At 35.9% G+C, this 13,125-nt stretch overlaps 1 protein-coding gene and 1 long non-coding RNA gene across 2 annotated transcripts; one reads left to right on the top strand and one right to left on the bottom strand.

Annotated features, from left to right (window-relative positions):
• On the bottom strand, window positions 3,397–6,144 carry LOC109947781. Its single transcript, XR_002270544.1, has 2 exons — window positions 5,849–6,144; window positions 3,397–3,678 (listed from the first exon to the last, which is right to left on the bottom strand). It is a non-coding gene; the product is annotated as an uncharacterized LOC109947781 (long non-coding RNA).
• On the top strand, window positions 8,562–12,251 carry LOC18781919 (shikimate O-hydroxycinnamoyltransferase). Its single transcript, XM_007215333.2, has 2 exons — window positions 8,562–9,325; window positions 11,006–12,251. The coding sequence occupies exons 1-2, from the start codon at window positions 8,783–8,785 to the stop codon at window positions 11,891–11,893; spliced, it is 1,431 nt and encodes a 476-aa protein (XP_007215395.2). The 5' UTR covers window positions 8,562–8,782; the 3' UTR covers window positions 11,894–12,251.

Here is a 13,125-nt window from a genome sequence, read left to right on the forward strand (position 1 = left end):
CTCCAAAATTATACTTTTTTTGGCCTTTTCGATTCCCATAGTCTCCTTGCCAAGCAGTTGGAAAATTCTTCCACTGCACGTGTATGCAATCGATGCTTCCAATCATTCCTGGGAAACCTCGAGCCTCAGCTTTTTGTAGAAGCCTTTGCAGGTCCCTAGGCGTAGGTTTGCGAAAGTCCTCCCTCGTGTACAGATTTTCTACTGCATCACAGAATCTCATCAAACACTCTAGGATAGTTGATTTTCCCATCCTTGCAATCTCATCCACCTGCTCTGCAGATGCCCCATAAGCAAGCATCTGCAAAGCAGCTGTAAGTTTTTGCTCCTAGAGAAGACCCAAAACTCCAACAGCATCATACTTCTGAATGAAGTATGTGTCGTAATTACAAATATCATGCATGATTTTTTGGAACAAATGCGACTGCATTCTATATCTTTCTCGAAACTTAGAAACATGATATAACGAATTTGGGATAAAGTAATCTTCCAACAGATTCTTACCCCGAGACTGCCTACGTCTGTCCACATTCGAGGCATGACGATGGTGGTGTTGCCTTGATTGATTAAGCATACACGCCGCTACAAGTATTTCTTCCTCTTCTTCATCGGCGTCCCGATCTTCCTCGGCACGTCTGCGCCGGATTTCTTCCTTTTCTCGCTCTTGCCTCTCCAACACCTTCCTGAAGTTTGACATTGAGAGTAGAATGTGTTTTGTAAAATCTGAGAAATGAAGGAATTGATAAGATATGGTGTGAGAGATATGAGTTGATGGTGTAGTTTTATAGAGGGATTCAGAAGATAGAGATGACACGTGGCACAATTTTAGAGGGTAAAAATCTTATCTGAAAACTGAGATTATATTTTTTTTTAAATATCTAAAAATCTTATCTGACATGGGACACGTGGCGCAATTTTAGAGGGTGAAAATCTATCTAAAATATGAGATTATAATTTTTTTTTTAAATATATGAAATCTTATCTGACTTGGGACACGTTGGCGCAATTTTAGAGGGTGCAAATCTTATCTGAAATTTGAGAGTATAATTTTTTTTAACAAATATATGAAAATTTTATCTGAAATAAGACACATGGCAACTGAGAATCTCATCCGAAAATCTTTTCTGAAAAATGATGGACACATGGCAACTAAAAATCTTATCCGAAAATGTTATCTGAAATTTTATAATTTTGGGATACGAAAGTACTAAAACGTTGTAAAATGGATCCATAAACATGTAAGTTACACAATTTAGGTAGTGATTTACAGGTTTTTGTACCACGATTACAATGTTAGGGTTCTCATAATCCTTAACATTGTAAATCCTTATATTACAAAGATATGGATCAAAATTACAAAGAATAGGTAAGTCTGGACCATGAGGATGTAAATTGGGGTCCTTATTCTAGTAAAATGAGGATTTACAAGATTAAGGGCCGATTTTACAAATTTGGGATACGAGGGTACCTTAACGTCGTAAATAGAATCCCTAAACTCATAATTTACAAATTTTTGGTAACATTTACAAGGTTTTGCTCCTGGATTATAACGTTAGGGTTCACTGAATCCATAATGTTGTAAATCAGCCTTTTACAAGGATATGGATCCATATTACAAGGAATTGGTAATGGTGGACCTTAGGGATGTAAAATGGGTCCTTATTCTAGTAAACAATAGTTTACAAGATTAAGGACCGATGGCACCTTAACGTCGTAAAGAGAATCCCTAAACTCGTAACTTACAAGTTTTTGGTAACAATTTACAAGGTTTTGCTCTTGGATTACAACGTTAGGGTTCACCAAATCCATAATGTTGTAAATCACCATTTTACAATGTTAAGGATCCACATTACAAGGAATTGGTAATGGTGGACCTTAGTGATGTAAAATAGGTCATTATTCTAGTAAAAAAATGCTTTACAAGATTAAGGACTGATGGCACCATAACGTCGTAAAAAGAATCCCTAAACTCATAACTTACAAGTTTTGGTAACAATTTACAAGGTTTTGCTCATGGATTACAACATTAGGGTTCACCAAATCCATAATATTGTAAATCACCATTTTACAATGGTATGGATCCACATTACAAGATTAGGGATTAGGAAAAACCTTAAAGTTGTAATCATGATGCAAAACCTCGTAAATCATACCTTTTTTTTCTTTCCTTTTTTTAAGGTATCAAAGGCAATTGTCAAACAGGAGACAAATTACCCTTAATCAATTCAAATGTTCCTTTTCAGAAATGAACTTATCCAAATATATAGTTTAATTTCATTTTGTATTTTCAAGAGAAACTTATAAAGCATGCATTTCTAGGAATAAATGTATAACATGATTGCAACCATGTTTGCAATAATGTGCATAAAATTCAATTGCAAGGACATAAGTTACGAACTGCAAAGAAAAATACAATTGCATTCTATTAAGCAATGTTTTTATGCATTCTACTAAGTTTTGTACATATGGATTACAATCTTTTGAACATACAATTAATTATGAAGGATTTATCATTAGTGAGAGATCCTACATTTCATAATTGTATAAGGATAATGATAATTGAAAGACTGAAATGCAAATGGGACTACCTTTTTTTTTTTTTGTTGGGTCGAAATCAAGTTTCATTAAATAGAAGGTCAAAGCCAAATTACATCAAAATGAACTCAAATAATTGAGTTCACACAAAATGTAATACAAACAGACATATAGCCCACTATAAATAAAACTAACAAAATGCATAGAGCACACATAAAGGCATTAAGCCCACATAGAGGCCAAGCGCCCACATAACGGCAAAAAGCCCACAAAAGGCAAAAGCCCACAAGGCACAACACAACATTAGGAAACCCTAACACCATTAACAAATATGTGCAGCACAATCCTACAGCCACAAACCACGCCACCATAGCAAGCTGACAACCACCAAAGAGAAACTAGTAACCAACATAAAATGGTGGTGAGTAAGCCACCCCCTGGCGGCGCTAGAAGAAGGGGGCTTGGGTTGGGAGCTTTTTTTGCTTTGTAAAAAGTTTATTTTTGATGTCATTGAGCTGTTAATATTGCCTCATATGCAAATGGGACTACTTTAATTGTCAATTGCACTACTAGAATGCAAATTACCCTACCTGTTTGTCAATTGCATTGAAAAATCACATATTATATTTACATTTTCAATTAATTGTGCACAAATAATGGCAATTGCTTGACTAAAATGCAAATAGTCTACTTTCTTTGTCAATTGCACGACTGGAATGCAAATGGCACTCCTGTTTGTCAATTGCATTGACAAATCACATTCACAATGCTACAATGCCCATACACTAATCTCAAAATACAACTTTATGGTACAATGCCCATTCACAATGCTAATGGGATGATTGTTTCAATTGGCACATAAACTATGATATAACAGTCAAATTTACTTTAAAAGCTTATTCTCAATGGTACTATATCCTCATCAAAGCCAACATAAACTTCACTCATGTAATTGAAAGTATTGTTCAATACATTCAATCTACATAACCAATAATTATAAATCTAAAATCTTAAGTAATTATGTTTTTTTTTTTTTATAAATACAATCTCAAGATACAATGAAAATATTACAAATTCAAGTAGCCAAATAAATAGACTCCAAAATAGTATATTAGTCGTGTACTTGGCCTAATTCTTTACCCCAACCTGAAAAACAATCACGAAATTATCAATAAAATGAATGGAAACATAAAGCAATATGCTAATATGAAAACAATTACAAATTAATCATTGTAAACAAAAAAAGAACAAACCTACAACATAATTAACTTGAATAGAAAGCAATATGCCAGTTTGGGGTAGAGATTTGTTATTTTCTTTTTCCTTTTTTAACTTTTTGGATTGTATAATGATCATCAATCTTATAGGCTTTGAAACGAAGCCTGAGAAGTAGATTGAGAGACCATGAGATATAGAGATGAGAAAGACAATTATGGAGAAGAAATGAAATGTCAGACTGAAGGAGAGTTTTTGCTTCTTTTTTTTTCTTTTTACCTACAACATCCGATTTATTCGGTAACTAACTCAACGGTGTGGATAACTCCACATCACCAACTATTTATCCAATGGTCTATAACAGTGGGCGCATCCATGCGCCATGCCCATCGTAGAATTTTCCATCCGTATGACGTAATATTTTCTATCTGTTTTAACTTGTATTTATTTTACCCTTAATTAATTCAAATATTTTTAGGGGAAATAAACTTGTCCAAATGTATGGTACAATTCAAATTTTATAACTTGTATTTTTTTTACCCTTGCAACTCTATGGTATTGCAAACATGCGTTTACGTGCTTATCTCCATTTCTTTTTTTCTTTTTCTTTTTTTAAACAATAAAATGGAAGTATACTAGTATTCCAAGTGTCACAACCAACACAAAGAAGACCATGTTTGTGATTTCCGATGCATACCTTAATCAAAATAACGAGTAGCCCTTGTTATATACTACCCACAGCCAGAAGGAATATGAAAAAAACTAATTAAAAATCCTAACCTAACTTGGACAACAAGTCCTTATTAAAAAAGGAAAGTAAAATAAAATAAATAACTTAAACTAATTAAACTCCTAAAGCCACTTGGAAAAGCCCTCACTCCAGCTTGCACTCCAAGATCTCAACATCCATCATGCCGACTTGCAATCTCAGACAAATTTCCTTATTTTGCTACAACACATTCACATCTCGACAACAATGCAATCGACAAACAGACTCTATGTAATTGCCGTTCAACTTTGCAAAAACCGACCGACTGATTGTCAATTGCCAAACGACCTTTATTGTCAATTACCAAACAACCTTTGTCATTTGATTATTTTTCTTTTCTATGTATCACCTAAATTAAACACCTAAAGATCACAAACTATGGAATTTAGTGCATCTAACCATTCTGATTATGCAAAACCTTAAGAAAATATCACAAAGAAGAAACATGCATATTAACGTATCATATAACTAACATACAAGAAAAGTAAATTGTCCAAGCTCAAAAATCATGATCATATATAGAACTGGGAGTTGAAGCAAACAATAAACTGCACCAGCATCCAAAAAAGAAAAATACAACAACACTAGAACAGAGAAATTGCTCACGAGAAGAGCAAAGGAGATAAAAATCACATATGCATATCAGCATACCTAATTGTCAATCCATCACATTCATATCAGCATAACCAAATTATCAAAAAATTGAAACGAGTAAACAATGGGAGAGGATCACAGAAAACAGATTAAAAGTATCAAACTAAATTATTGGAATGCAAATGACACTGCTTCGTTTGTCAATTGCACGATGGAATACAAATGGCGCTACCTGTTTGTCAATTGCATTGACAAATCACATATTGTATTTACATTCTCAAAATTGAAAAGGCTGTCAATAACATGCAATATGCGTACACTATTTGCAAAATCGGACTAACCAATTAGTAATTGGATTAAAAAATGACATATTTGATTAACAAGTTTGCATAAATATGTCCACAATTAACCAAGTAGGGGATATAATTTGTATGAATATTTGAAAAAATAATAAATGACAGGGAATTAATCATAAAGAAATCAGATTAATAGTTTTTATGAGTTTAGTGAAATCTCATACTCTGATACACAAAATAGCAATGGTGGGTTAAAGGAATATGAAAGTTCATACCCTAAGCCTATTAAATAGACGACAAATAAATTAATTAGACAAAAACCTTTTACCTCAACCCCAATTCAAAAACACTAAACCCCAAAATCTAACCAACTTATACCTACATACCCATCACAGAAGAAGCTAAAAAAGACATGAAGATCAAGAGGATGAGAAGTGCTTACCCGTCACAACATCTGAGTTTTATTGTGTGATCCGTTGGCAACGAGGAAGAGGAAGATTGAGGTTGAGTTTCCCCAAATTTTATTCGGACTCACCTTGTCTTAGATAGCTTGGAGTTGATATGCCAAGCAATGTCATAAATTTCAACCTGCCCAGCCATCACTTAAGTAGCAGCAAACTCGATGTCGAAAGAAAATCAGACGGAGAAGAAGATTTAAGAGCGACCACGACGTTCTTGTTTCACACCCTGCCTTTCTTCTTCTTCTTCGTCTTCTGCTTCTTGCGTTCCTATTTGGGTTTGTTTTATTTTATTTTAACACTTTAACCTACAGTAACAAGTTTCCAGTTATTAGCTTCAACGGTGGAGATTAGCCCTTGTACTATTTTCTCAATCTGACGGTCAATAGGACCTGGGGCATCCATGCACCAGGTCCACAGTAGAATTTTCCTCAAAAGAGGTTCTGTGCCATTTTGTCAGGCTGTGGGGTCTTACTGTTTGGTACAGAGCTATGTTTGATTTTATCATAAAGGAGAGGTCCCATCTAATGTTTGTCCTGTTGCTTTACGTTGTGTCAATTTCAGCTCTCTCTCTCTCTCTCTCTCTCTCTTCCCGTCTAAAAGAAACACAAACATCAAAAATCAATCAAACCAAGACATCAAGAACCAAACACAGCTCCATCAAACCCAAACATGAAAAATCAATCAAACCCATCCCAGCTTCTGCATTTTTCACATATTTCGGAGAAGATGAAAGTTTTCATCAGTTCATGACTGCAACTTTGTGTGCATCTGCTCTATTTGGATTTAGTAAAAGGGCAGCAACTAGAGATTTAGTACAAGCCATAATAAATAATAGTTGAAGTTTAATGAATCAAAGGTAAATCAGATTTGGGGAAATAGAAGAAATCAAATAAATTTGGGATTTCTAAAAAGAGGGTTCTCAAGATTCAAGCATGTGAATAAGAGAAATTAGTCATGACATTATGTTAGAATTGAGCCAAACAGAAAGAAAATGAACTAGAGAGAAGGGTAGGTGAGGTATTAAGAAGAAGAAGAAGGAGTATCGTGAAGGAGGCGCGTCAATTTTTCCTATTGCTTTTATCCTGTTAACCAACACAATCGTTTTCCCTCGTTTTAAAAACACTCATGCGAGTGGCTGCACCATAAAGGACTGGTCCCATCTAATGTTTGGCTTGTTGTTTCAGGTTGTGTCAGTCAGTTATTAAAATTTGGAGACCCATCGACCAAAAACAGTTTCAAACCACGTCCAATTTTAAACGTGGAGCAGTTTGTGTGATCTGAAATTAATCCTGGGTGAAGACATCGTGGAACAGTTTCAAACCACGAACTATTTTGTTTTCTTCTTATAATTATGAAAACGATACCCGTTGATGCATAAGGACATATGGTCTTTATTTGAAAATGCTATAAGGGGGAGAGAGAATGCATATGGTCTACATGCTACATTACGTGGTATAAAAATATGAGATAAAAATATAATAAATATAACATTATTCTTTTTTAATAGAGGCGAACTATATTGTATTAATGGACTCTACCTTTATTAGAGAGATAATACACAATGCGATATAAAAATGTGATAAACCTAACATTATCCTTAATAATATTACGAGGGACGTTTAGACTTTACTCTTTTTTTTTATTTTTTTTATTTATAGAATTGACATTGAGAAAGCATAATTATAAAGAGAAATGCTCTTAACTATTACAAGAAGTTAAGCTGCCAATCTTGATTCTAAGCATGATTCTCCATTTTTCTATTTATAGGTAATTAGAGAAAGAAGTGTTTTTTATTTTTTTGTTTTCGGTTACATTGGAGTTCGACTCTGGCGTTCAAACTGGGGTGCAATGAGGGGAAGGGAGAAGCTACCACCACTGTGATGGGAAACCATTGGCAAGAATAGAGATGGACCGACTCTTTGACTAACCTGATCTATAACTCCCAAGGGATTTTGTCTTTTTTAGCCTAAACTAACATACCCAAAAGCACAACCAATGGACAACCATGCACTGCACTCTTTTATTGGTTGTGCCCCATGTGATACTCCGCAGTTATGAACCTATGACTTTCCACGCATTACACTACAAATAACAAAAATATATGATCACTCGTTTTGTTTTGGACTTTTTCTTTGTTTTTTTTTTTTGGCAATTTTGCACTATAAATATTAAGATATAAGTCAGGGTCAGTCATCTCAACCCTAAAGCCTTCATTTTTTTTTTTTTTGAGGGGTACAAAAAGGGGCCAAAGGCCAAACACAAACAACCCCAACTTTTTGGTCAAAAACAACCCCTATTTTCTATTTTTTTGGTAGAAAATAACATGTCTACTTTAGGCACCCTAAACCCTAAAAAGCAAAAAAAAGATATGTACTAGATGTATTTTGAGGAGTAAAGCTCATTATTTCCTCTTGATTAGGATATATTTTTGTGATCGATGAAATTCACTCGTATTGTCGAATTTTCTATCTTCTTAATAGGTTTGTATGTAATGTAAATTTAGCCCACCTCAATTTAAAATTCTGAGTCTGTCCTTGGGCAAGAAAGAAGTCTTTTTACTTTGTGGTTTGTATGGATTCTTCAATACTTGAAGAACACCACAAGAAAAATGTAACAGTCCAACCTGCATTCGTCTGTCTCTTAATAATATTAGATTTTACTTTTTGTATTTTTATTTTATAGAATTGACATTGAGAGAACAGAATTATGGAGAGAGAAATACTCTTAACCACTACTATTTAACCACGTAAACTATAAGCTATAAACTAATAATTTTTATATGTTTGAGGCATATAGTATTTATGTTCTATGTGTATTGAAAAATATTTCCGCATGGGACCTGGGAAAATATTTCCACATGAGACCCTGATGTACCCGCACATACACAAATTTGTCCTTGCTCAGTCGCTACATATATGGATGTTATTACAACGCGGTATACAGAGATGTGCTTTGCCTTCTTCACTGCAAAGAAGGTTAGACAAGTAGTTTGGTTTGGAGGTGAGGTGAGGCCCAGCAAAAAGATGGCGGTGGTCAACGTGAGCGTGAGGGAGTCAACGTTGGTGAAGCCGGCGGAGGAGACGCCGGGGCAGGTGCTGTGGATGACCAACTTGGACCTGGTGATTTTGGGCAACCACACGCCAAGCGTCTACTTCTACAGGCAGAACCAAAACAGTGTGCACGGTCATCATAACAACTTCTTCGACCCGCAGGTGCTCAAGCAGGCGCTAAGCAAGGCCCTCGTGCCCTTCTACCCGTTGGCGGGGCGCCTTGGGATGGAAGGCAACGGCCGCGGCGAGATCGACTGCAATTCGGAGGGCGCGCTGTTTGTCGTGGCAGAGACGGGCTCCACCATCGAGGATTTCGGCGACTTCGCGCCGACTCTCGAGTTCCGGAAGCTCATCCCAGCCGTTGATTATTCGGCAGGGATATCAACTTATCCCCTCTTGGTGTTGCAGGTATGTTTAAAATCGCTAGTGTCGTTTTATTACTTGATCTTGACCGTAGATTAAACGCTTCGCTCAACATTTCACCCAGCTGACTTTTTTATTTTTAATTTTTCTATATCCAATCACCCAGCTGACTTGGTTGAATTATAGTTGACTTGATGTAAATTTAATTTAATTTATTTTTTTGGTAATTGAAGGGATAAAAAAAACACAAAAAAAGAGGAAAGCAGCCATGTGGTGCCACTGCCACACTTTACCATGATATGATATTTGTATTTATTAAAGGTTAATCGTTTTATTAGTTCATAAATTTAGATTTGATTTGTATTTGAGTACTTTAATTTTCAAAATGGTTCCTATGGTTCTTTAATTTTAGTTTCGTTTGCACAACTAGTCTCACCGTTACTTCTGTCAATTTTTTCTGTTAAATGCAGGGACAAAATGGTATTTTTATATTAAAACAAAAAAAATGAATAAAAAATCATATTTTTAAAATAACAATAAAAGAAAATACCATAAAAAATCAAATAAATAAATAAATTTTGGGGGGAGTAAAAATCGGGATAGAGGGGGAAATGGGGAGTTTAATTTTAATTTTTTAATCAATTTTTTATACAAAAATACCATTTTGCCCATGCATTTAACAGAAAAGTTAACAAAATTGACGGCAGGACCATTTGTCCTGAAGTTAAAGGACCACGAAAACTATTTTGGAAATTGAGGTACTCAAATACATTAAGATATAAGTCAGGGTCAGTTATCTCAACCCTAAAGCTTTCGCTTTTTCTTTTTTTTTGGGGTACAAAAAGGGGCCAAAGTGCTAAAATATGAATATGGTTTGAATGTATTAGCTTTATTTATTTATTCTTCTCCATAAGGAGGTATATATAAGAGTTTACATGTGGGCTTTATAAGGAATTAGATAAAATAAAAAATTAGGAAAGTATCTCCTAATTGTACAATGATTTATCAATTATATAAAAAATATGAAAGTAAATCTCTTAATTAATCAAGGAAATAAATCTCCTTAATTAATTAGGAGACTCACGTCAACACAAAGGCCACACAAACAACCCCAACTTTTTGGTCAAAAACAGCCCCTATTTTCTTTTTCTTTTTGGTAGAAAATAACATGTCTACTTTAGGCACCCTTGCACGTAAAAAGTAGAAAAGAGATATGTACTAGATGTATTTTGAGGGGTAAAGCTCATTATTTCCTCTTGATTAGGATATATTTTTGTGATCGATGAAATTCACTCGTATTATCGAGTTTTCTATCTTCTTAATAGGTTTGTGTGTAATGTAAATTTAGCCCACCTCAATTTAAAATTCTGAGTCCGTCCCTGGGCAAGAAAGAAGTGTTCTTTACTTTGTAGTTTGTATGGATTCTTCAATACTTGAAGAACACCACAAGAAAAATGTAACAGTCCAACCTGCATTCGTCTGTCTACTTGTTGCCACTTAGATGAGATTATTCTTTTAAGCCAAGTTATCGTCTTCCTGTTATATCTGAGTGGATGCATTTTCTTTTTGGGGGATTAGAGAATGGTTTTACCTCACTATACAATTCCAAGTGCTCACCCTTTCTTTTATTTCTCTTGCTCATAATATCATCCGGGACAATTCTTGAACCTGATATGACTTAAACTTATAAAGTATGGTTCTGGTTTTACTCTGTTTATGCATCAGGTCACATACTTCAAATGTGGTGGAGTGTCACTTGGTGTTGGCCTGGAACATCGTGTAGCAGATGGCCTTTCTGGTCTCCACTTTGTAAATACATGGTCTGATATTGCTCGAGGTCTTGACCTTACAATTCCACCATTCATTGACAGGACATTACTTCGTGCCCGAGACCCACCACAGCCTGCATTTGATCACATTGAATACCAACCTGATCCACCCATTAAAACTGGTACAAAAGCTGTAGGTGATGAGAGCGCAACGGTATCCATTTTTAGATTGACAAGGGAGCAGCTCAACATCTTGAAAGCCAAGTCTAAGGAAGATGGGAACACAATCAACTATACCACATATGAGATATTGGCAGGCCATGTTTGGAGATGTGCATCTGTGGCACGTGAACTTCCTGATGATCAAGAGACCAAACTACATATTGCAGTTGATGGAAGGTCCAGACTGCAACCCCCACTCCCACCTGGTTTCTTTGGCAATGTGGTTTTTGCAGGCGCACCAATTGCTGCAGCAGGGGATCTCAAATCAAAACCAACATGGTATGCTGCAAGCTGTATTCATGATACTGTTGTGCGTATGGACAACGATTATCTTAGATCAGCACTGGACTATCTTGAACTTCAGCCTGACCTGTCACCCCTTGTTCGCGGAGCTCATACTTTTAGGTGCCCGAGACTTGGAATAACTAGTTGGTCTAGGCTGCCGATCTATGATGCTGATTTCGGTTGGGGTCGACCTATTTTCATGGGGCCTGGTGGAATGGGATATGAGGGGTTGGCTTTTGTGTTACCAAGTGCAACAAATGATGGAAGTTTATCGGTGGCCATTTCTCTGCAATCTCAACATATGCAATCATTCTCCAAGTTGTTGTATGAGATATAAGGACATGAAATGCGTCGAATGGGGGCAATACGTTGAACAGACTTCGGGCTTCTGTGTGTGTCCTCTGAGTTCTGGGACTTTTCATTGACTCTAGCCTAGCTGATCGGAAAGCAGCTGTTTTTGAAAAGTTCAAGTGGTCTTTTGGTTAATCTATATTAGAGTATCTGTTTTAGAAACAACCTAGTACTGAATAAGATTGTCAGAGTATCTGTGAGCTTTGTTTATTGCTGTGGAGGACTTCTTTTTCGGAGTATCTGTAGTTTACTGTGATTGTTAATAAGGTTTTCTTTCTCCATGAAACAAAAACATACTGAATCACTTTGGTTGCATAAAGATTGGTGCCTTTGGTGAAGCTACACTTTGGTTATACTTTCAGAAATTTTGGTTTAATGCAAGAGCATTTGTAGTGTTTTTATTTCTCACTGAAAAAGGATCAAGAGGTTCTTCTTCTGGAGACTTCAGTGTCAAGTCTGCCCCTTTGCTGAATTTTCCCAAATGAGAATTCCCAGCTGTTCCTTCATATGGAAATCCAAATTGCCTCCTAAAGACAAATGCTTTCTTCTTCAAATAAGTAACCAAGGAACGAAGACTTAAAGAGGCGTATGGTTTCTGAGTAGTCTAGAAGGAGATCTTGTTACCCCCAACAACTTCAATACTCTCAGTTTGAATGCTGCTATGACTGGGTTGAAGCCTCTTAGGCATGACCCTCCTTCTCAGTTGGGTATATCCCCTGGAATTTAGGCAGTTTTTCTATGGCTTGCTGGATGTTATGGAGGAGGAGATGCTGTAGGGCCTTTGGAAGGGAATTTCAGTTGAGGCGTTTTTGTTCACCCATTCTCAACCCTGGGACTCAGTTCAGCTACCCTTTCTGCGTTTCCTTTGTTTGGCTTTTTATGAAGTCCATGTATGAGGACCAGTCCACTGATTTTGGAGACACGGGGCAGAAATAAAAGTTGACGCCTTTTATATTCAACACCCACTTCATTTTGAACAAAAATAAAAATAAAAAATTCCATATTTATGTGCTAAGTTGGTTAGTTTAAGTAAAAGATGGCCACTATGTGAAAAATAAAGAGAAGTGCCTAAATCTTTTCAAAATAAAGCTCAAAAAGCATTCATTAGATGTATAAAGAGACTTTTTTACTACTATAATTCTTGGCCTAAAATGTTTTATAGGAATTCCATTTTTTAAGGGGCCTTGTGCTGTCGGCCGTCCTGCACACCTTGCGGGT

Source organism: Prunus persica, chromosome G3, assembly GCF_000346465.2.
Source record: "Prunus persica cultivar Lovell chromosome G3, Prunus_persica_NCBIv2, whole genome shotgun sequence".
Lineage (NCBI taxonomy): Eukaryota > Viridiplantae > Streptophyta > Magnoliopsida > Rosales > Rosaceae > Prunus > Prunus persica.

Bases quoted from the DNA above. Each gene is read 5' to 3' on its own strand.
- LOC18781919 (XM_007215333.2), top strand. From the start codon at position 8,783: ATGGATGTTATTACAACGCGGTATACAGAGATGTGCTTTGCCTTCTTC. The intron at 9,326-11,005 runs GTATGTTTAAAA...TTTATGCATCAG, and splicing joins ATCCCCTCTTGGTGTTGCAG to GTCACATACTTCAAATGTGG.